Source organism: Seriola lalandi, unplaced genomic scaffold, assembly GCF_002814215.2.
Source record: "Seriola lalandi dorsalis isolate HSWRI2012SDOR001 ecotype SW California unplaced genomic scaffold, Sedor1 jcf7180002054769, whole genome shotgun sequence".
In the NCBI taxonomy this organism is placed as follows: Eukaryota; Metazoa; Chordata; class Actinopteri; order Carangiformes; family Carangidae; genus Seriola; species Seriola lalandi.
This window is the reverse complement of record NW_019525322.1, coordinates 97,959-122,432: the sequence shown is the minus strand read 5'-3', so window position 1 is coordinate 122,432 and position 24,474 is coordinate 97,959. Positions and strand designations below refer to the sequence as shown.

Below are 24,474 nucleotides of genomic sequence, written 5' to 3'. Positions count from 1 at the left end.
AAACTAATTTTTGCAATGCATTAGAAAACAACAGTCTGGAATAATGCCCAAGTTACTTTACAGAAAACTTTTTAAGACACCAAGCAGTTGGGAAAATAACAGCATCTACGTTTCTATACAGATGATTTGGATGATTACATCTTATTATAAAAGGAGCAGAAGTCTGCACTCAGATCTTTGCTCTCTAGTATCATACAGTTTAAAAAGCCCAAAATATTAGAAACAGAAAGTTATGTCTCTTAAATACTGAGGAAGACTTCATCGCAGTATATTAACTTTAATGTTTTCCTTCAGTGTTGGAAAAAAGACAATAGACTGATATTTTGTTCCTAAAGTAGAAAGAGTCAAAATTATCAGACAACCACAGACGTCCTCAAGACTTATTTTACCACGGGATTAAGATGATTAGCAGCTGTGTAAAATAAGGATTTCATGTGTTGAGTACACGGCGGTGCAGTGTACACCTGGACTCGACTTTATTCGTGACCTCCTTTTGGCGTGTATGGTCTCTCCTCATATCTCAAAGTGTGCGTGTGTTTTATTTATAGACCACTTTCAGGTGCTGCACTGTAACAGCAGCTTAGGAGCATCAGTCACTGCTGCTGAAAAGCTACTGAATGACTCACATTCTTGCTCAGCTCTGTGTTGTCTATGAATGAGAACCTCTCCATAATGCCAGTTTGCTTCAGAGCAGCTCATCTACTCAACAAGCTCCTGCGGTATTTAAACCCCGGCTCCTTAATCCACTCTTCATCAGATTGTCCATCCACTCGTGTCGTACCACACTACGGCCAAACTCAGGGTTTTGAGGTCAAGTTTTCCTGGTGTTGCTTTTGACTCCAGCCTAACTATTCTTTGCCTGTGCTCCAGGTTCAACTTTGTCTGTCTGCCAGAACTCCTCATTGTGTCTATGAACCCCAGCCTGAGATCCAGCATCCAGCCGGCTCTGTGTTCCTCCTCCAGTCCCCTGCTCGACTGCCTGTCCTGCTCTCCAGCGATCCCAGCCCCAGCCTTAAGCATAAAATCTACAATAAACAGCCTTTGTTAAACCGCTCAGCTCTCTCTGTCTGTCCTCCCTTTGGGTCCAACAGAAAGCGTTATTTAAAATGTAACAATGTCAGGATAAATTTGGGGAGATCTTTATAAAACGATGGTCTAATGGAATCGTGCAAACATAAAACATCAAATCTTGAGTTTGAAAATTGAACTCAGGTTTATCATAAATGAAATCTCAGCGACGAGTTGGAACAAGGTGATAAAGATTATATTCTACCAGACAGGTTTGAAGTTACTGAAGGGGAACCTAAGAATGAGAGAAAATGGATATTAAAGGGGCTATTTGTAAGTTTTCTCTGCCACCGTACGTGGTTTCTTGCCAGGAGAGGAGGGTGGCGATTGTCTCGTTGAAGTTTTGAAATTCAGTGGTGAGCTACAAAACATCAACATTTGGGGATTTAGGGGTTCAATAAAAAAAAAAAAAAATTAGTGTGTGTGCATTTAACTGAAGCTAGCTGGCGGCTATAGCTCCATTTTAACATTGCTGGTTCACTAGCTAACTAATAGATCTAAAAAGTTCACTGAGATCTCACTCATATGGCTTTGACTACACAAAGAGCTGAAGACAGAATCGGCTTTATCAGAATGTTTCTGAATTGAAAACACCATAACAATCTTTTTAGGCTGACTATGTCTTCAGTCATCCTGTTTCTCATTTAGTCATTATTTGCATAAAAGCTAATTCTGCAGTGTGGCGCTATGATGGCCCCAGGCGCTGGAGGGAGATTGGTGAGAAAAGCTTGTGTACCTCTGTCGCAGAAGGCTCCAGTGTAAGCAGACGGGCCACAGTTGCAGGAAAAGCTGTTGGATCTCTCCACACAGCGTCCCTGGTTCTGGCACAGGGAGCCGTAGCTGCTGCAGTGGCCTGGACATCCCGCCTGAACCCCGGGGGTGATCTTGGCTCTCTCCTCCAGGTCCAGAGTGACGCCATTCAGCTGCAGGGAGCGAATACAACCCCGAAAGCCTTTCTGCCTGGAGGCCGTGCCTCCTGAAGACAAAGGAAAAACTCAGCATTTGGTCTGTCTTTTCCTTTTTCCTGCATGTGACACATATAATCTCTAGTTCAGTCCAGCATAATCTATAGTCATTTGATTACCTGATTAATCATGTAATACATAACGCTGTTAAAAATGCATAAGGTGACATCTTAAAATTGCTTGACCAATAGTTCAAAACCTGAAGTGACAATGATATAAAACATAGAAAAGCTGTAAATCCTCACATTTAAGAAGCTGTGAATCTATAATTGTTGCAGATTCATTTTCTCTCAGTAAACTAATTGATTAATGGAATAATCATCATCAATCAACAGTACACATACATTGTTGTGACTTTGAATCATGCTTTTCTGCTGATTTTGACTGCAGAGGATCTCATGCAGAGGCTCAGTTTTTGAAAGCTCAAGTGCCAGTAACTGACATTTTGTGCAGTTTGCCGATTCAGTACCTTAACTGTGACAATCGAAGGCTGTTTAAGACACCTCTGCACCACTTTATGTTCTCCACACAGGTTAATTGATAAGTGGGTGGAAAATAGTGTGAGCCATTTTAAATTTTTGGACAACATAACTATTATTAAACCCTTGCTAATGTTCTTTTAGGTGCGGGTTATAGCATGTCATTACAGAAGCATAGCAGTGCAATATTCTTTAATGTATCTTTGCTACAGTTTCCATTCAGTTCTGAAGGTATGAAAATCAATCTTGAAACTGTCATTATGTTGTGCATCTATCACAGTGAACATCAAGTCTGCATAATTTTCTTTAAGATCCATTATTGTTGCATGGTGATGCAGATTGATTTCATATATGTATTTGATTTTATTATTAACAGCTGAGCAACCTTTGAACCTCCAGAAACAATGATTTGTAACCACACGCATACTGAATCTTTTTCAATCATGAGGTGATGAAACGCATTGAAACACAAACTGGCAGGTGAAAAATTCAAGGAGTTGACTTTTTACTAGCTGTCTGTCTGCCAGCTGAGCACCATGCTGATTGTTGATATCTGGAAAGTTGGCGAGCTGTCAGTCTCTCTGACAGTCTGCTTGTCCTGCCCGACTGGCTGACTGTGACAGGAAAACAGTTTTTTTTCTTTCCTTCACCGGCAGAATTTAAACTCCAGAAGTTATTGTTTTCCGACTTCTCGGATTACAACCTCCAACTGTCCTCAGAGTTCAGGCTCTGCTACTTATAATTGTCTCAGCATGCCAAACTGGCTACCTCAAGACTGCTATGATGAGATAAACAGCTTTCCAGGACTGCCCAGCTGATGAGGTTCATATCAGGACCCAGAGTTTCATCAGGAGCTGTCACTAGCCGACTACCTTAAGTAATGGACTGGATTCAAACACTGTAGCAAGGATATTGCAAGGAAACTGACCAGTGCAAATCATTGTCCTGAGGATATTTATAACAATTTGTGGTGATTTTATCCCAGTCTTTTAGGTCATATAGTATTAGTTCCAAAACCTCGGCCTAAATAACAAGAATATAGGCTCATTAAAGTAACTTAAATGTGTCAGTTTCAATAACCAGACTGCAATATGTTCCCTGTACACCATGAGCCAGGATGGGAAGCAGTGCTATAGTGGGGAGTGTTGCTCAAGGGTTTGGATTCTGTGACAAGATGTAAAATCACCCAGTCTCCCTGGGGTAAGTGAAATGTACCGTACGAGCACAGAGTCGTTTTGTATTATGGTGTGGGTGTGTGAAAAAGAGAGGGACACTACGTGAGTAAAAGAAACAGAGTGAGAGGAGGGGAAAAACAGAGAGTATTGTTACATGGGGCTCTGGAAGATGTGTCCAGAGCTGCTGAAGAAAAATAATGACAGTAAGAACAAAGGCCTTGTCTGAATATTGTTTTTGTCCATGTTGAGGAATTAAAAAGGCAGCTTTGCATTTCAAACAGAAACACACACACATTCACACTAACCTATGAATAACTGGCTGTTGAGCTGCAGGTGGATGTGCCCGTCAGCAGGAGCCTCCTGCGTGGCGGCAGGGAGCTCGTCGAGGCGAAGCGACGCCTCTTTAACGTTGCGCTCGGCTCGAATGCGATGCCACCTGTTGTCGTTCAGCGGGAAGCCGGCCTTCACGCCGACCTCCAACGGGCCGTTACCCACGTCGAAGGAGAAGAGGACCTCAGTAGAGGCTGCGTCAGGGAAGGAAAAAGAAAATCAAGTCTTACTGTAAATATTGAGCAACATCCCTTTTTTTTACCACCCAGTGTTCCTGTCTCCCTGCAGCCTATCAACTTGTTCCACCTGTAGACAGACCAGGTGTTGGCCAGTGCTCAGACACACAAACACACATACAAAGGTGTGCTTAGGTATATATGTAATGCACAAGAACATTTCTTAGAGTGTATCTGCATTTTTAAAGCAAAAAATTCAGCTTTTAATTCCATACATTAAAAGAAATGTAGAAAAAAAGAGAAGAGTGATTTTACATGAAATGCACTTTCAAGTAAAATCGCTAATGATGTCGCCCTATTTGCATGACAGAAATTGGTGCCAACAAAGCACATCGGCCTGTTGAGCTCATGCTGAACCTGTGAGGCTTTCTCATTAATATCCAGACTATAAAGAGCCTTTTAAATTCGCAAACGCTCTCTCGTCGCCTGTTTTTCACTTGTTAGCCTTTGACCGAGGACCACTCTGAAGCTCTTATTCCCTGTGAGAGTTTCACCGTCTGTGGAGGGAGCAAGATGAAGTGATTTCTGCTGAGGGAGCGCACACAGCTACTTGACACGTTGACACATGAGCTTTACTGGAACTTTGAGAACTATATCCTGACCAAAATAATGTGATGCAAACTACTGACATCGACCAGCTCACAAGGATGTCACCCTAAAAAGAGCGGTTGTCCTAGCAACCAGAAACAATGATTGCTGGACATCTAAACTGCTGTAGTGGTGACAACCAGCGAGATAACCATGGCCTAGACTAGGAGCTGTGTGGCGTACTGAGTCAGGTAAGGTCTGATTTTTTCGATGTTGTATAGAGCAAAGCAGAGAGCTGGTCATCGAAACATGACACCCAGGTTTATCGCAACCTTGGTTGGGGTGAGAGATGAAGAGGCGATTTTGATATCGATATCGTGATGGAGAGAATTAGTGTCAGCACTGGTGACTGATTTCATGAGCCACAAATTGAAAACATTACTCTGCATAAAACGCTTTTTTTGTGTGTGTTTACAGATCGTTGAATGTGTGTGCATGGATCGCCTGATACGTGTGGACTGGGTTACAATTACTGTAAGTGTGGAGCTTTGAGACTGTTTAACAGTCTCCAAGCCACGAAGGCTTGTTGCCTTTTCATGTTGGTGGAAAACTCAGATGTCTGATGCTTTTCAGTAAATTCATGTGGAATTTTAATGTGGCATCCCCAAAACATGAAAGATCCACACACGCACATTCAATCATTGGTGAATAAATACTATCTAATATTTTTAAGTATTTATAAACACAAAAACACACTTAATTAGATTAGGGAAGTGAGTGGTGTTTGTTTGATCATAAACTGAGTTTCTGACTTCTTATCCGTGTGCATATGCAGAAGGAAGGAAAGGTATTGCTGTGGCAGCGGTGTGACAGGAGTGATGGTGTGACTGTCCTCATTTTGCACTGTCAGTCTAAAAGCTGCAGTTTCGTACTATATATTACTGACAAAAAAAAAAAAAAATGGTTCCAGCGGTTCCAGGAAAGAGATCAGATGGCCGGCTTCAACGTTAAACCTAGTTCATAGTGTGGATATATTATATAGTCTGTCATAAAGAGTTACCTGTACTTCTGTTTCTATCAAGACCAGCTACGATGGTAGATTAATTTTAATAAGTAACGTAAAATCATACAACACTTTATCAAGAGCTGAGAGACAGCTACAGCAGCACACACTATGTGAAAGACGATGAAGTGTTCCAGTACAATGCTATTTCAACACCAGTGCAATACAATGATACAGAGAACTATAAACTCTGGTGGTTATAAAGGAAATGTACTGCAGCGGGCTGGAACAATGACACTGCAGTGATTTCCCAGAGGAGGAAAAATAAATGGTGGGGTTGCAGGAGAAGAATTTTTTTTTAGGGTTTAGAGGACCTGAGGTTGAGCTCCATGCAGGTCCATCACCCCCAGCTGAGTTCAGTCCACATGAAACTTTAGCTACCAGGATGGTCCCTCCTGCTCAGGTTGTACCCACATTTAAGTGCAGTCCGGATTAGACTCCGGACTTGAAAGGCTTTACTTACAGCTGAGTTCGATCCGAATGAAGTCTTTGATGCCCAGGTTTTCCAGGAAGACGCCAGAGGATGAGGTGGTTTTAAAGAGGAAGGAAATGTCTGCGCTCAGCTCTCCGTGGAATGTGGGAAAGTGGAGGTACGATGTCTCCTTGTCAAAAAACGCAGCGTTCCAGACATTTTCTGTAAATAAATTAAGAAAAACCTTTTCGACCCAGTTTTAAAATTAAAAAAAAAAAATTAGATTAGAAGAAGGAATGAGTTTGCAGTTCAGCTTTTTACTACACTACGATCCATCATTTAAATGCTGCTGATATTTGACCAGTATTGTACAGAGACCTGACACACAACAACCCTTCATTTTAAAACACATGTACAAGGTGACATTGATGGCTCTGGACTGGACTTACTGTCTCCATGGCAACGGAGGGGTCCTACCCTGTAGGCGCTCTCTGAGCCAGGCCTCTGAACATCACCCAGCACCAGAGATCTGACAGGGAGGTTTTCTTTGTGGGTCAACAGGCCGGTGTCATTAGTCCTGGATGGTGGGGAGAGGACGGAGAGGGGTGGGGGTGGCAAGTATAATTGAGAGCATGAGAGGAAGAAAAACAGGAAGGAGGAGAAAGATGATGAGGGAGAAAAAAGGGAAAAATCATTATCACCAGTAAAGTGACCACAAGATGAACCTGTAAACACGATCACTGCCTCCTAGGATATTTGATATATAGCATATAATATTCTTTTGACGTAAATCAGACAAAGGAAATGTTTTAATGCAGCATATTTTACAATCTCGTCACCCTGTAAACACATAATACCATTCGGTGTAGTCAGCATCACAGTTGCAGTGGTGTTTGAGGTCCACACAGCTCTCCTGTTGTCCGCAGGCACACTGCTGGCTGCCCGGTGAAGCCCCGCCCCAGTACGTTTGCACCTGTCCTTCACCTGGACCTCCCACCCACCAGCTGAGTGCAGAGCCATCTGAGAGACACACACACACACACACACACACACACACACACACACACACACTTGTTTTTGTCTCTCGTGCCAAAGTGCCAAATCCCAACCTTAACACTAACATTCATCAACAAACATTTTTTTTCATAAATGGAGAACTGTTGAATCATGGATGAACTGTGCTTCTATGTGGTGTCACAGAACATCAACACCTCACCTGGTGTGTGGAGAAGACGTGACTTCCTGCAGTGGTAGGTCACTTCCTGTTCGCAGCGCTCTGATTGGCTGATGATGGCCGCCAGCTGCGCCTCTTCAGATGCGTATTCAAAATGAGCCGAGTGCTGATTCTTTCCCGGCGATGGTCGAACTCTGGTCAGTTCTGTGTTATTGTGCTGAATCACCATCCACGTCTTGTCCTCTGGTGGAGAGAGAGACGGAGAAAAGACAAAGAGTGTGTTTTTAATTTTCTTATCCATTTGTGTGTGTGTGTGTAGGAAATTCAGTGTCAAGACGCCTCACTCAGCTGGAGGACTGACAGGCAGAAACAGAGGCAGGATGAAAGACAGACTGGACACGAAGGCCTCTGCGTGGTGTGATTTGATGTGTGTGTGTTTTGATGTGTGTGTCAGCTACCTGTCATGTTGCAGTATATTAGCTGTGGTCTGATGGGTCCGCTGCCATCCACATCAATGTAATAATAGCCCGACGTGTTCCCTTTGTGCTTGTATGCCTCACAGGACTGCTCGTATATCGCTGAGGACAGAGACAAACATCATCAATATCGCAGCCATTGGACATTGGACATGTTTTTTTTTAGCTGTTTACAGTCGTATGTATCCAGGTTAATATTCTTCTCTCTCTTTTTATTAAAGGAGAGATTATAAGACAATGGACACATAAAAAGCTCACCACACCCGCACTGCTGACTATTATTTTGTTTCTCTTTCAAAATTTGATCTCTTTCAGCGATTAGCAGGTTAACCATGACAACAAAGTGCAGCTTTTTGTTGCATTGGAACTTCAGTAGTTATTCCACAATTATTAAATCACATAACACAAAACAACCTGAAAGGAACCATGTAGTGCACTTTATGTATTTTAGGTATTCTGCTATCAAACATGTTTAAAATGTTTACTTTATTAAATTTTATGACTGTGTAACTGCTGTGCAGATATGTAGGAAAAAAAAACTGTCAACACCTCAGTGTGAAGACAAGACTCCAGGAAGTCTCTGCTCAGAGAGCAGAGATTGACACATGATCCCCTGTGAAACCACAGTGTGATGTTTTCGCAGTTCAGGGTTTTTACTGATTCAACAAACGAGATATAATGTGTTAATTAAAGGTGCTGTTAGGTGGATGTTGTTACCTTTGGACGGAGCCAAGCTAGCTTTTTCCAGACCTTATGCTAAACTAAGCTGCTGGGTTTAGCTTCACATTTAACGTACAGACATGATGTACTTTGTCTAACTCACGGCAAGAATGTGAACAATTATATTTTCCCAAAATGTCTTCTACTACTGCTACTACTGTTCCTTTAATGGAGGTCTTTGTCTTCTTCAGGAGTGTTACTGAGAGCCATTTAAGCAGAAGCTCTGGTTTTAGGAGCCATTCTGTAAAACATCCAAGCTGCTCGCAGGTGCTGAGATTTGCAGTCAGGAAGGCTGCAAAATATTTCTATGACTGATGCTTATCTGATGAATTGTAATTGGAAAATAAGTTAAATGGCTTGGAACACATCACTCTAGACCACAAAAGTGTGTAATAATCAAATTCATATAAGTCAGCAGCTCCCTCCTTGCTTATTGCTTATTGTAGGAACCACTGAGCACCTTATTGATCTTTCTTGCTCCATTTTTGATTAGATTTTGATTAATTTCAGCTTTGACACGTCTGAATACTGTAGTAAATGGTACAAATATCTTGTCTGTAATTTATAGTTTGTGCAGAAGATTGCAAAAGGAGCACTTTACAGGGTCTTTATACAAAATCTTTACACTACATATGGATGCATGGATTGTGAAGAGGCAAAAAACTGACATAGCTTTCTAAGGAAACTCCTTCTTCGCTGAAATTTTAGAGCTAACGACGACCTATTAGTTCTTTGTTCTCTTTAGCTCTTTTCATCTTCCTCCCTTGCTCCTTCTCCTCCTCTAAGTTCCTCTCTTTGTGTTGAGTGGTTTCCCCTGGACTGAGACTCCTCAGCACCCAAACAATGATTATTGCAGCAAAGGTGTTTGATCTCAGCCTGACCTTCTGCTTCAACGGCATCTGCAGGGACCTGACATTAAAAGCAGCTGGTTGTCTCATTACAGGAAACAGCTGAACACAAGTGCAAACATACACAGACACACACACACGTACATGCGAAAACACACAGAATCCATATTGTATTTTTGACCTCTGCAGAACAATAATTGCCAAAGCGTCTGGCTCTTACAGCTGTGACAGGTTGCTCCGCTGTAGCTGGTGCTGGAGCAGTTGCAGTGAAAGGTGCTCCATGATTGACTGCAGCTGCCTCCATGTTCACAGTGATTGGGCGAACACCTGAGAGACAGAGACAGGAAGGAGAGCCCTCATTTAGACCTTATCCCAATAACCGGTCCCCATGACGTACAGGTAATGAGTTACACTGTGCTTTATTAAAATAACTCCACAACAGAGGGGGCACTACTCCTGACTTAAACACATCCTGAGAGGCTGAGAGCAGGACAAAAACTGACAAGGACAATGTGGATAGCTATCTTTTTGACTTGACTACAAAATGTTCACCCACTTGCGATATTAGCACAAACTCTACAACAGAGAACACAAGTTAATAAATACAGTGTGTGTTCAGGGTAGCCTTTTATTTAAAAGTAAGGAGGTGAAACCATTGTGTCAAGGTTAGGGTAACGTTTTCCTGGTGGTAAAATAACACTTCCACTCAAAGTTTGCTGCTTTAGCCGGGACAGATCACTGAATAATTTAGTTAATGTTACTCACCTGCAGTAAACACCTTACTTTTCACTATACCTGTTTACAGCTTGCCTTCATGAAAGTATATGTCACCCATTGGAATGATATGGCAATGACAAGGCACAAAGGCATAAACTATGTCAGAATTCGGCTTAACAGACTTTTCAGTGCTGGTTTTTCTCAAAAATAATAAAACAATAATAGAGTTGTGTAATCATAAAAACAGTGGCCGTCATCATCTGGAGGATTTCTTAAGCCTCTTTCCTAAACACCTCACTCTTCTAAATGTTGAGCACAATTGACAGCATTAATAAATTAAATAATTGACTGTAAAAATCTCAACAGGAGGAGTGAATCAGAAACGCTCTTCCTTCCTTTCCTCCTTCCCTCCCTCTACGACAGCTGTCATGGTGTATCGGAGCACGGCACAGTGAATCCCCTTGGATGCATATATTTGCCCAGAAACATATCTCCAAACTAATAACTGTTGAAGTGAAGGCACACATCTGAAGCGTCTTTCTGACAGCACTGAATGGAACAAAGCTCTGAAAACAATGCTCATACAGGGTTGCTTTTTTTCTTGTCTTCCATGGACATTTTCCTTTGGATCAGTGGAGTGTTTGCGGGTTCTCTGCGATGATTTCTCTGATTGGAAAACAATCCTGGTGTTATTATTTTGTCCTTTAGCATAGATCGTGGTATCCAAAATACTATAGACTAATACTTTATGAGGTGAAGGACTCAAACTAGAATAGTCTTTATATTTTGATATAGGGTGAACAGTGTTTCAGCAAGAAGCCGTGTCTGAGTTACCACTGTCTCTTAAGCTGGTATTTCCTTCACCTTGTACTCAGCCACGACCGTGGCCCCGACAGGGTTACTTACTCAGTATTGGGAGCTGTGAGCACTGCCTCTTTTTTTCCCTCCTAACACTATATGAGCAAACTCTGCTGCAGCTAACTTTTTTTTCTTCTGAATGTCATCCTTGTGTCAGGATGGAGCTGGCGGTGGCAAGCAAAACAAGAAAGAGAGGAGGAGGAGGAGGGGAAGAAAAAAGTGAGAGTGAGAGGAAAGAGACAAAATGATGGAGATACTGCAGGGAGGGAGAAATCCAGGAAGGGGAATTGAGGTTGAGAGAGGGATCGAAGAAGAGGAAGGGGGAAGGCAGCAACAAAGCGGATGAAGGTTGGGATGACTGGAGCTCAGCGGTGACTGGGTAAACATATTAGGAAGGGGAAATGAGGTCAGTGACTGCAGAGAGACTGAAAGAGAAAAGGGAGAGAGCGCAGCGTGTATGTTTAATCTTTTAGCTGGTGGGAAATTCACTGCTGGAAAAGGCCTTACTCAGCAGGATTGTGAGATGGTAAAGTTTGGTTTTTAGCACCAATTTCTTTGCGTTCTTTTTATCTAAAAGTAAGTTGTGATGAAGGCAGGTGCAGCACTTTGTATTTACTTCACTGCTTTGTGTTTTTAAATATATGGATTACATATTATGGCTGTCCTCTGTCGCCTTGTTTACATTTCTTTCTGAGTCCACTGATAAATTCTGTAAACATATGATTAGTCAAGCGGCACATATTTCAGGAAAGTATACTGCAGGTTGGAGGTAAAGGGTTGGAGAGGTGTAAATCAATTTTTCAACTTGACATTTCATTGAAACAAAAGCTGCTTGGTGGATAATATGTATGCCATTTACCAATGGGCTCTAATGATTTGGAAAAAGGTCTAATGTCTGAGAGCAATGTGTTATTGCTCACACATACACAACAACATTAAACTGACACAGTGGAGTTTGACTTGACATTTTCTGGATTACAGACAGAGAAAAGAGACATATTAGAAGCCAGTGTTTTCTCCAGTGTTTGATGACACGGAAACGTCTAGAATATTGATTCTGTCTAATGGTTGTAATGGATTTTATAGTGTACAATATATATATTGGTGAAACAGAGTTTTAGTCTCTATATATATCTATACAAAGGTCTGGCACACGTATGTATATATAAATATATTGTATGGTGTATCTATATATAAATAAACACCTTGCCAATCGCTTGCCAAAAGCTTCTTTTGTTGAGGCATTTCTAATTTAATTGTCCATATTAAAGGGGCCACTGAACTTGGCAGGAGCGGGTGGTGGTGATTGTCATTTGACAAGAGCTTCAGTCATTGTTGCGTTTACAAGATAAGAGGTTATTATACGCCCTCTGAGCAGCGCTATGTCTTCAGGGCAGATTGGAGGCTGCAGTGAGTTGCTATTGGAAAGTGATGAGACGGGCCGGTGCTAGCTAGTTAGCATGCTAACTTCAGTAGAGGAAAAGATGTGATAGAGACAAGAGTCTGGTGTTGCTTTTCACCGCTGGAGACAGCTGTTGATGAGTAAAGGCCTTGCAACGTTTCTTTTAGACTGGTAAGTAAACACCTGCTAATGCTAACGCTGGCTACGTAGCAATAGCAAAACTTACATATAGCTCCTATAAGAAATTCAGGGTTTGTGACTCGAGTCCAGGAGATACTCTGATAAATTGTGCTTCACACACAGTAGTGCAAAGTTTTACTCCTTAAACTAATAGTCTGTCATGAAAAGAGAAATGCCATCCTGAATGAAAAAACAATAACGAAGATAACAATCATCTGGTAACAACAATCAGAACAGCAGACGCAGAGAGCAAACCAGGCAAATAAGAAATCTTCTTCAAACATGCCAATTTTCTCTGTCCAGTTACAGTAACTTTGAAACATAATATCCTAGAATTTTTCCAAACCCACACACTGAGACACAGTGCGAGTCAGGGCCAAGCAGATAAAACACTGGGAACAGAATGGCAACTTGGCAGAGAAAAAAATGTTTTTCTCACTGTGCTCATTTCACTCTGGTCTCCGCTGAACAATAACTCACTAAATGTTGTGTCTGTGCATGTGCGTCTCCTGGATGCTGTTTCCTCTCCATAACAATCCATACAGGCTCACTGCTTCTCTCAATTAAACAAACAGAGAAGTGAAATCACATTGTGGCACAGCGAAAAGAAGCTCCATCTCATATGATGCTAAATGACGACAACAACAACAACAACAACAACAAAAAGAAAAGGTTTTTCTAGCGAGGAAACATTTTGGGAAACATTGATAGAGAAGACTGTTGCCATAATTCCCTCTGTATCCAATCCACGTCTGTCTAATAATCCACATGTAACCCCATTTCACAGGAAGCCAGTCACTGAGCCTTCAGAGGGAGATTAACAGGATTTACAAAGGAAGAGTGACAACAAAATCAAACATTTTAACATTATCGCATCCTCTTTGCTGATAATTCCTTCTAAGACACAAAATCTTCTGGATAAATAAAAGTAAAAGCAGATTTAGCATTTGCTTGGGTCAATCCGCCTTATATAAATATCACCAAACAAATGCTGCGTTTAGGTCTGACCTGTCGATGATGCCACACATGTCGATCTGCAGGTGACTGTAGTTTCCGATCATTCTCTGCTGCACCTTGATCAAATCCATCTCTTGGCCGTCCACAGTCAGCAGACGCATGCAGCCCTGGAAAGCTTTGAAAGGGTTCATGCACTCCTGGCTGCTCACATCAGCGGGGCAACCTGCACATGAACAACGCAGAGGAAACCACCACATCAAGCTTCAACCTGAAAAAAACAACTGCACTGACAGATATATCATATATTATCATATACAATTAGAGTGTCTCAAGAACAGAAACCTTGATTCATGCATGTGTTCATTTGTTCGTTCCTCTCTTACCACCAAAGAAAAGTTGACCTGTGGTAATAAGAAATGAGGGACTGGCATGAGCAGTGGCTCCTTCGTCCCCGTCCACTGCGATGGTCAGACGTCCTCGTCTGGAGACCAGCACCACAGAGTGCCACTGACCGTCATTCAGAGCTGAACCTGAGGACACAGAACGACATATCTTTATCTTGATTTTAATTTAATCCTGTAACTCAATATCAGCTGTATCACTCGTAAGGATTTTTTGTCTAAATCTGCAGTGAACCTGGGTCAGGAACTAGAATCGATATGTGCAGGATTTTGTAGGATGTTAAGAGCGAGGATGAGGTTTTAAGAGAAGTACTATAAATGTTGTGACTTATTGGTCTCTGGAGGGAAAATTCTTTATGACTGTTGTACTCTATGTGGAGGTGTGTCAAAGGTTGGGCTCAGCAACAAAGCAGTGCTGTTGCTGGAGCTGGCAGAGACTTTTCCCAGAGATGTATGTTTGGCAGCAGAAGGGGGCTGAATCCGGATCTACTGGCTGAAGAAGATTACCACTCCTTTTTTCTGGCTTTTAGAAATAATAATAATAAAAGCTTTTTTATTTCAGCATTTGTTTCTTGAAATTTGTGCAAATTTGAAAACCTGTCATCTCTGTGTATGACAATGAATATGAGGAGTATTGTCTGATTTGTGCCGAGGGCTCAGCTTCCTGCAAAACGCCACTGCAAAAACAAAGACCAACTTCATTATTAAAATCAAGATGTTCTTCTTAATGATGGGTTACATTACTAAAATCACAAGTAAACAAAACACAAGTCGGTTACAGCTTTGCTGAATCTATACTTTGAATGTGTGAATGCTAATCTGGACCATGATGAGATTTAACTGCACACAAGATAGAGACACTTGGCATGGGTACACTAAGGTCTAAGTTGGAGGCTTGTGGTCAGACTGACCTGCGCTGAGCTCCAGCGGTGCCCTGCCAGGCTTGTGGACCTGAAGATGGAGCATGGCTTTGCTCAGGTACAGCCAGACCGCACCCCCTTGGCTTGGGAGATCAAAGGTCAGCAGCAACCCTGCCTTGTTCCAGGTTCGAAACTGAAGCCCCACTGACATGCCCATTAATGATGGTTCGGTCACCCTTAGCAACCAGAGGAAACTCTGGGGGCTGGTGAACGTCATGGCAACAAAAATGGGTTCAGCACAGGAAAAGGTCACATTGCCCTGAGATAGATGGAGAAGAGAGGGGAAAAGATATGGAGAGAAAGAAATTATTATAGCCAAAGAGGGAAAACACGATAACGTATGAATATAAATTAATTTCCAAGGCTGTGTGGCGGTGCCCTCATGCACAGAGATCTCATCAGCAAGTCTCCTTAAAGAGCATGAGAGCATTACCATAATGATAATGGCCAGGCTTAGAATAAGCACCAGCAGCTCAAACTGAAGGCACCAATGTCACCCAACAGCTATCTAAGGTCGTAGAGGAAGTACGGGCGAGCAGAAAGAGCAAAAAAGTGGAGAGGAGAGAGCGAGAAATAAGATGGCGATAAAAAGACTGGGGGCATTTGGCTTTCTCTGTGCGTAAGTGGTAACTGCAGTAAGTCCACTGCTAGGGCAGTGATACGTTACATCCCGGGTTCCCTACTGGGAATACTGGGTTTCTATTTTCAGTGGCGTATGCAACACACAGACACATGATCATATCTGAAAGCTCTTTGTGGGGCAGTTAAAGTAATAAACAGTAATGCAGACTGAAGAGGAGAGTGCCGCAGGGATTCAGCAGAACCCACAAGCACACATCCATGCATGCACACAAACACACTGACAGAGATACATGTCTTCTCATTATGAGCATTTACAGTAAAACGGATTTTAGTGAGGAGATATTTCCCTCAAAGACCCTTCAGATGCAGCTAAGCAACAGCAAAGGACAATATTTATTCAGTAAACATCTGGTGTGTCATCAATCATACACTGTTAGGCTGATAGACAAAAATGACAGACGAGTAGGAAGCATACCACGACGCAAGGTGGACGCAAGGTGGACTTAACTATCTGTTAATGCACTGTCAAACACAAGTATTATTGCTATGGTTACCAGCAAATTATACTGCACAACGCCTTGTCCAGTCATTTAGATTGTTGAATCAATGTCTGTGAGTGTTAAAGATTTATATTTTTCATGGTCAGTGGTGAAAAGAGTACATTTAGTCCGGCATTGTACTTTCCATTTTATGCTGCTTTGTACTTCTACCACACTGTATTTAAAATATTTAAATTCTATATGAATTCTGATGTAGTTTTATAGATGAAGCTACCTGGCAGTATATTAATTAATTAAAATTAGTCACATCTTTACCAGCTGCAACACTGAAATGATGCTTATATAATGATGCGTCAGTACCAATAGTATCAATTAATATAAAGATATTATTCTGAAATGGGCCATTTCTCATAATTTGTACTTTTATTTTTGGTACTTTCTGTACTATATTTTGGTATTTTGATTATAATACTTCTATAATACACTTGACTTAAGTATTAAGTATACACTCTTCTTCCACCTCTGCAGTGGTTGCTAAATGTTCATTCACATGTATTTGTTGAAATAAAATCTATAATACTTGTTGCTAATGGACTCATGTTGGACTGAAACATATATGAGGCTCATTTCAGGCCACAATGTTACTTATTCCCTTTACAAGCCCTCAAATAGATGACATGCACCAGTGGATCCAACGTGAGGCATCCCTGAGGCATCCACCAAAAGGCATTATGTCTAGCGTGTCCACAGTGCACATGTGGTAATATACAAACACAAACACACACCTGCTTTTCAGTAGCACATTGTGAGCCAGTGTACCTTCACAGAGACCCGCTGGTCTCTCTGTTTGGCGAGGTCCGCCAAGTTCACGCCGTTGTAAACGAGGTTTTCCAAACAGCCGTGGAAATTTCTGTTCGACCCGACTGACCTCAGAGAGCCGAGGCCCTGCTCTGCTCCCACACTCATCTGTAAGGGGAAAACACAAGCACACAGACAAATACATACAAAGATTAAAAAACCAACAAAAAAAACAAAATGAAAGTGGGTGTTTTTCTGTCGCCTACACACACACACACACACACACAAACACACCTGGTCGTGGTCCCAGTGGGTGAATCTTGGTGGAATCTGCACCCACAGCGTGCTTTTGTCCACAGTGAGGTTGAGGTGATTGCTGTGATGCTCCACGGCGACCTGGTGCCAGTGCTGGTCGTCTAACAGGCTGCCCAGAGACACGAGATGCCGGCTGTCAGGAGAAGAACTCCTGCCTGGAATGTGGGGAGGAGGACAAAGAGATGAAGATGTGGTGATGGTAGATAAAGGACAAGATGAGGAGAGTCTGAAGGAGAAAATTTATTTTTTAAAGTAAATAAGTATAGGTGACAAATTCTGCTCTGATGTCTTTGGATTGAAGGAAATGAACTGGTACAGTAGTGTCACAGTTTTCTGGCGGGGATGACATCTCAGAACCAGAACCAAATCTACATTGACAGCCAAGAAAGAACCAGACACAGTAGATGATAACACATAATTAACACTAAAGGGAGTAGAGGAAGAGGTAGACAGGCAGAGGAAACGACAGAGGAAATACTGCTGGTGTTCTGCACTCCCTAAAGTGTTGGCAGAGCGCAGAGTTATTGCTGAGACAAAGAGGTGAAGATGGAGCTAAATGCAGTCAGTCATTAAATATGAATTAGATATTGTTTGAAAGGAGACAACGTTGTCTATGTGGGGAAAGAGAGAATGAGTGAAAGAGAAAGTGAGACAGACAGAGCCCGAGTCAAATGTGTTTAGTCATCAATCATCACTGATCGATCAGACAGATACTTGGCATAACAGAGGGAGAAAGCAGAGAGAGGGAAGGAGACAGACAGAGACAGAGGAGGAAAAAGTGACGTGTACTCAATCATCATTGATCAGCAGACTGATGTTTATAGAGAGAAAGAGACAGAGAAATTAAGGTAAAGTGTATTTAGTCATCAGTGATACTCAGTATCAACAGCGAATTTGCAGGAGCAAATATGTTTTGAAAGAAACATAATGCCTTGCATACAGTGTTACATCATTTATCAACATGACAAAACACGCATAAGAAGTTGCAAAAGGTTGATACTGAACATGTCAACAAAAATGTTCACTGACAATGTTTTCCACTTGTTTTCGCACATCATCAGCTCCTGGCAAATGAAACATTATCAAACTCTCCTATCGCTATGTTTAGATTATCGTCAAGACAGGATGTTTTTACTTTATTAATATTTAAACCACAAAAGCACAGTCTCTTTCAGAGTCACATGGGTTAGAAGCCTTTCCCGCACCCTTGTGGATAAACCAGATATAGTAGATATGACAGATAGTAAATAAGGGTTTGGGCACTGCATTTAAAAATGCTAAATGTTGGACTGAAATCTATTTATTTCAACGGAAACAGTGCGAACAGGGAATTTTCTCGATGACATGAAGTTAATTCATGTGGAGTTTGACTTTGATGAACATTGACATGCTGTTGACCAATTGCAAAGTGTGACAGAGAACCAGTATTAGCTTTACCTTGCCATCCCATTTTATGTATCTTGCCAAAAGGAGATTTCCTACTCATATCCATTTTGCCACGAATGATACTGTTCACAACAGCATGAAACTCAAGTACCATTTTGCAAGGAGTTCATGGGTGAATTTTGCTGCATCAGTTTCTGGTGTGAATGTGCACTACCAGTCGGGTGAACAGAAAAATGCCTGATGTTGTATTATCTTTATACTCAAAGCTACTTGAAGGTACTCTGTGGCTGTGATGCAATACATAGTCCTGATAATGGTTTCACACCATTCTTCTGATCTGTAGGGGGCAGTACTGTGCAACAATGTGCCAACAAAGGCAGGGAAGAACAAGACTGGTAATTAGTAAACACGTCAGGTTTCAATGTGCTCAGGCAATCAACTTTTCAAATGTTTTATTTATTTGTTGGACCTCCAGGATTGTGTGTTTCTGGTGAGAAAAGCTGAATGTAGACATGACTTTGGCTTATAACAGGGCACCTTGAAATATTGAAGAAGAACAAGGTTATAAAAACAGGGTGGTTGTAGTAAGGCACAGATTATTTTATACCCTACAGATACAGATGTATGCTTTTGTTTAAATCCCTGTTAGCTTTACTAGCATAGACAATCCATTATCTACAAGGTTAATAAGGTTAGGGTTTGTTCTGTAAGTGCCCTCCATCTCTTTAGTGCTTCACAAAACTCCAGAATCACCAATTGTTCACCGAGGTCATCTTAATTTTTTGTGAGTATCCTCAGGATTCATTCAGCTTTCTTCAAGGAACTGTCTGAACTTCTCCTGCTTTATGACCTGAGGAGCTGCTAAAAGTTTCTCATATCCTTTTTACTTTTTACAGTGTGGGCTCGTGTGTTAGATCATTGCAGACAGCTCCCCAAGGCAATATCACCTAATCATCTTCTGTCTGCTTCTGAATTACAGCTCTTCGCCGCGACTCTAAATCTAATTTTGTCGGAAGACATTGACAGGTCTTATCAGATGACAGACTGCTGTAATTGTGTCAGCATTTTTATTTTATTCTGTTCAGCTTAAATGACTGAGACGGCACACACAATCAGTCAACACAGGTGTAGCGTGTAACCTCGGAACCTGTTCACAACAAGTGCTCCAGGAGGACGTTTCTGAAATCTTGTAAATTTCAAAAAGCCAGGTCAAATAAAAGAAATGAGAGAAAAAGTTTTTAGATTTAGTTTTTCCTTACGCAAGCCCTTTGATGATGCAGATTTTAGTCAAATTTAAATTTTCCATCATCGTATACAAGTTGTCAAACTGTCAAAAAAACTGCCTCTGTGATGCTGTTAGAAAAACGCAGACTTTGTTTCTTTCCTGTAATTTTTTTTCCTGTTCCTTGTTGTGGCCGCGATTGTCCATCAACACAATCAGCAACTTTCAAGCTTCAGTACCAATCAGCAGTCTCTAAACATATACATCACAACAACTCCACCAGGAAATTAAAGTTTGATGTGACATGTGTTTGAAGAAGTCACTTGGATTTCTTTGAGACATAGAACAAGCACCTGAATGCGGGACCGTTCGAGCCTCACAGGTTACGCAGCTAATCAGTTTGCCATTGTGAGTCAAACATCACCTCTGTGCTCCCGCAATGAGTCAGCTGCAGGCTGTAAAATTAAGCACAACTGGCTCTGCCTGACATGAGCATGTTGCTTCTTGGATGAAGGCTAAGCTGTTGATTTACAACCCTGTCAGACTGAGCATAACTGAGAGACCTTCCTATAAATCACTATGGATAGAGTAGAATAACAGGGCAAGTCAATACTGCAGTATTGAACACAGCGCACGGCCCACCACTCACTGTGACAACTGAGCTGACAGACTGTATCCAGAATGAGTCATCGTCTGCGTCCAACAGGCATCTGTTTTCCCATCTACAGTAGACAGGGAAAACAGCTACATGACAGGAATAATTTAAATATTTTTCACCTGGAAAATTTGATTATTTATATATTTGAGGGCAAAAAAAAAAATCTTGTTAATCTATCGAGAAATAACCATCCATCCATTAGCGATCCTGTTTGTGGGGGATCTGGAGTCAATCCCCGCTGACATTGGGTGAAAGATTACCCACATGAGACATGTCATCAGTCTATCACAGGGCTGACATATGGAGACAAACAACCATTCATGGAGAAACCACAGTACTCAGAGGAATAACAAACTTCACACAGAAAAAGCCCCTGCAGGTTCGAACCCAGAACTTTCTTGCTGTGAAGAGACAGTGCTAACCAAATACCAAAACCAAAATAAAATAAAACAGAGAAAGACCAAACCAGTGCTTATGACATACTTCTGGTGTTCTGATGCTCTGTCTTATAGTCAGTTACTATGTGATGGAGGCTCCAGCAGGAACTGAGCCTCCAGCCCATGCAGTTTTAATACGACCACAAATCAATCTTCTCTATTTCAACAGCTTTTACATGAAACTCTGAGCTTCACAGGCAGCGGCTGTCAGCTCCTCTGGGATAAACCTGAGCCCTTTCCTGCAGGTCATCAGTTAACCTCACGGAGTGATCCGTCTTTCAAATTTACTCTGCTTGCTGTAAACCTGCGCAGAAATGAAAGCGATGACCTCACCATCCCACGAGTTGAATTACCTGGTTCATTTTTTCTGTGTCTTCATTTTGATCTGTCTTGTATGCATATATGAACACCTGTATGAACTGTATTCTGCCTTGTGCAAAGAAATTTCCCATTTGAGATTAGTTTTTAATCTTGAAATTAAGCTTAAGCAGAGTGTAACATATGCATGAATGTCAGCGAGGCAACTCCGTACTTTAGCAAACTGCAGTGCAAGGACTTCACCTGTGTGTCATTATACATAATTTATATCAGGACTGCTTTTTTTATCTTTTACGAAAAAAATCCCCCTAGTTTTATCCTGTCTACCTGTCTGACACCGACTTCATACTTCACCTTGCAAAAGCTCAACCTGAGCGCAGAGGATTACTGAATATTGACCCCTGGTATATTTACTTTAACAAAATATTCTAGGGGTAAAATAAGAACTCATCTTAATTATGAACCAGTGAGCTACAGAACTATAAACTGACATTTTGATGAATATATAGTAACGAGCAAATGGGATGCTTTTGGAGAGAGTGCATGCATTTTAATAAGCCAGTGTATTCATTCAAACAGTTTGGACAGCTCCTGGCAAACAGAGTGGAACTAAGTGTCTTCTGTTAAGTGCTGCTGAAGCTGCTTAGTCTACACAAGGGAACAAAACCCTCATAATGGGTTGTTATGGTGGGGGGTGGGGCGGCAGACTCGTACACACTAATGGGAATCTAATGCAAGTAAAGGTGCAAATCAGTTAACTACCTTTGTTTTAAAAGTTAAACTTTTTAAGGTTTAAAGATGCACAATGACTTGGAATTAGCGAAAAGCAATGCAGCAGAGCAACAAAACTGCTCATGGGACGCTACACTGTGGTCAACTCTTCTGAAGAAATTTACATGTCCTTTCTTCTCTTTATCTGTGAAATTTTTAATGTTAAAACGTCATCATAGTTGACTGTTTCATTGGTTGGTTATGGTTACAAAAACAAACTCCTCTATGAGAGCTTGATGCAAAAATAGGCCTGCTCTTACCAGTGATCAGTTACAAGTAATTTGGCATCTTGGACAAATGTAGGACACAATTTGATGTTTATTCATATGTGCTCTATATAAGGGATGAAGCGGAGTAGCTGAACTTGACACTTCAATACCCCAAATCCATCAATGTGCAAGGAACGAGTTACGGGCTGTGAAGAAACAGCTCAGTGAGAAGTTAGCCTTCAGGGTTTTCTGGCAGAAAGCCAGAAACACTTTTTGGCAGAAAATTCTGTAAAAACTGACAAGGTCTAATTTCAGAGGATGAATGGGTCAAACATAGGACTTTCTTCCAGGAGACTTGGGTTCATGTGCCATTTGACTTTTTGACCCTGTTAACTTATTATTTTCTCTTTTTGTTTACTTTTATTTTCAGTTTTCAGTCACAGTTTGGTTTCGGTTAAGACATCAAAAGTAGTTGGTTAGAAAAGCTTTCTGTCAGAAAGGCCTCAAGGCAAACTTCTCCCATGTGCTGAGAAAACACATCAGAGTAAAGAAACGTGTGGCATATTGCAGAGGGGTTAGAAGAGGTAAGAATGAGAGATAACAGATCTGAAGGTCTTAGAATAAAAACTTAGAACACGTCATGCGAGTCAGTGAAGCCTTAAGCCAATCAGAGCAAAGCTGTGTTGTTACAGAGGTGGTTCCCAGCCGCCGCCTCACAGCTGCGAGATTTTAATGTCGTGTGACATGGTGACGTTCTGCAGCGTTGATGACAGTTGGGCAAAGTTTCTAACCAGCATTTGTTTTAAGTCCAGCATGCATCATGTTAAGTCAGCACCGCAATAAATTGAATGCACCTAATCTGTGTCGGGGGGGACGGATTAAGTGCATTGTGATAACGAATAAACATGAGCTGAGCGAAGTGACAACTCCCCCAACCTGAGCAGCCCACGACAAAGTCGGATTTCTGTGTAACAGCAAAGACAGAGATGATGCTGCACAATGAACCTTGTTGTCACTCTTTCAAGATGGTGTGACTTTCATAACTGTCAGTAATGAATTAAAAGTTCAAGCTTTACTTTTTTCCAGCCTCATGTGGCACCCTCTTCTTTGGGGTTTCTTAATCATATAGACACACATGCAACACACACTTACCAACGTGTGATCAAAAGCTGCTGTGTAGCAATCATTTTGTCGAGTTGCACCAAATTTAAATCTAAATTCTTAAAGGTCCAACTTTGGTGCTTCTGAGTTTCTTTAATAAATGTTTACAGAAAGTGAAAGAATACATAGTGGTGGGTGTGCTTGCTAACTTAAAATATGACATTTTCTTTTCACTCAACAGCATCGTACTGTTGTTGCAGAGAGCTGCATCATGCAGAGGAATCACTGTCAATCATCAACTGTACGTGTTTTGTTCAGGCTGAGGTTTCTTTTACTTCCACACAGTCAGGCAGTGGAATTTGTTTGTACATATGAAAACCCATCTGACATTTACAAAATAGGAAATTAGCTGGTTGAATCATTGAACATACAATTTGCACAAAGGACAGGCAGATTCATGGGCATGTGCCAAATGTATGTATTATTAAATCCTGCTCACAGAAACGCAAACATATAATTTGATGTCTCATGACATGATCTTCTGCAATGTGCTCAAGGCAGATATACAAAGCTCATGACAATAATGATATAGTTTTTATATTTCCCATGACAAGAAGGCACCGCAGGAAGAGACAATTAACTCAGGTGATATGAGATGGAAGAGGAACCAGAAAACGAATATTATACAAAAATAATATTATTAGAAAGAAAATGAATAAAGGGGGAGGGGGAAAAGGGAAGGAGGGGGAAGAGAAGGAAGGAGAAGAAAGAGTGGAAGAGGGGAGAAAGAAGGATAAAAAAGGGAAGAAAAGGGAGAGAGAAAGAGTTTTTAAATGAGCTAAACCTATTTCAGTTACCTTTAGTTTTTCTTTTCATTTTATTTATTTATTTATGTATTTATTTGTTGTCCTAAATTAACCTGTTTATTTAATTATTTTTTGTTTTTTTGGATGGGGGTGGGGAGGATATATACAGTGGCCATCATAAAGTTTCCTTTTGTTCTTTTCTCAGAAATAACTACTGCAAGGGAATGCAACTTAACAAATAAAGAGTATAAAAATATATACATAAATAAATAACTCAGTATGAAAACAAAACATAAGCAGACAGGCAAGAAGAGAAATGTAATGACACATTCAAAGGATGGTAATAAAATTGAAATATAGAGCCATAGAAGTAGAACAGCAGGAGAAGAAAGAGAGCAGAGGCCAGAAAAGGCAGCAACAACCGTGACAACAGCTGCAAATGAACCGGGGAGAGGACCAGCA

At 41.2% G+C, this 24,474-nt stretch overlaps 1 protein-coding gene across 1 annotated transcript in view; it reads right to left on the bottom strand.

Moving 5' to 3' along the window:
- Positions 1-24,474, bottom strand: part of LOC111669079 (contactin-associated protein-like 4) — a 57,526-nt gene that overhangs the window by 9,286 nt on the left and 23,766 nt on the right. Inside the window, exons 6-18 of the mRNA XM_087179029.1 lie at positions 17,084-17,259; positions 16,811-16,957; positions 14,901-15,168; positions 13,972-14,118; positions 13,640-13,811; positions 9,695-9,801; positions 7,889-8,008; positions 7,473-7,673; positions 7,114-7,276; positions 6,706-6,833; positions 6,308-6,478; positions 3,993-4,211; positions 1,805-2,044 (exon numbers count right to left, since the gene is read on the bottom strand). Of these exons, the coding sequence (XP_087035155.1) occupies positions 1,805-2,044; positions 3,993-4,211; positions 6,308-6,478; positions 6,706-6,833; positions 7,114-7,276; positions 7,473-7,673; positions 7,889-8,008; positions 9,695-9,801; positions 13,640-13,811; positions 13,972-14,118; positions 14,901-15,168; positions 16,811-16,957; positions 17,084-17,259 (2,259 nt within the window). The remainder of the gene's footprint in view (positions 1-1,804; positions 2,045-3,992; positions 4,212-6,307; positions 6,479-6,705; positions 6,834-7,113; positions 7,277-7,472; positions 7,674-7,888; positions 8,009-9,694; positions 9,802-13,639; positions 13,812-13,971; positions 14,119-14,900; positions 15,169-16,810; positions 16,958-17,083; positions 17,260-24,474) is intronic.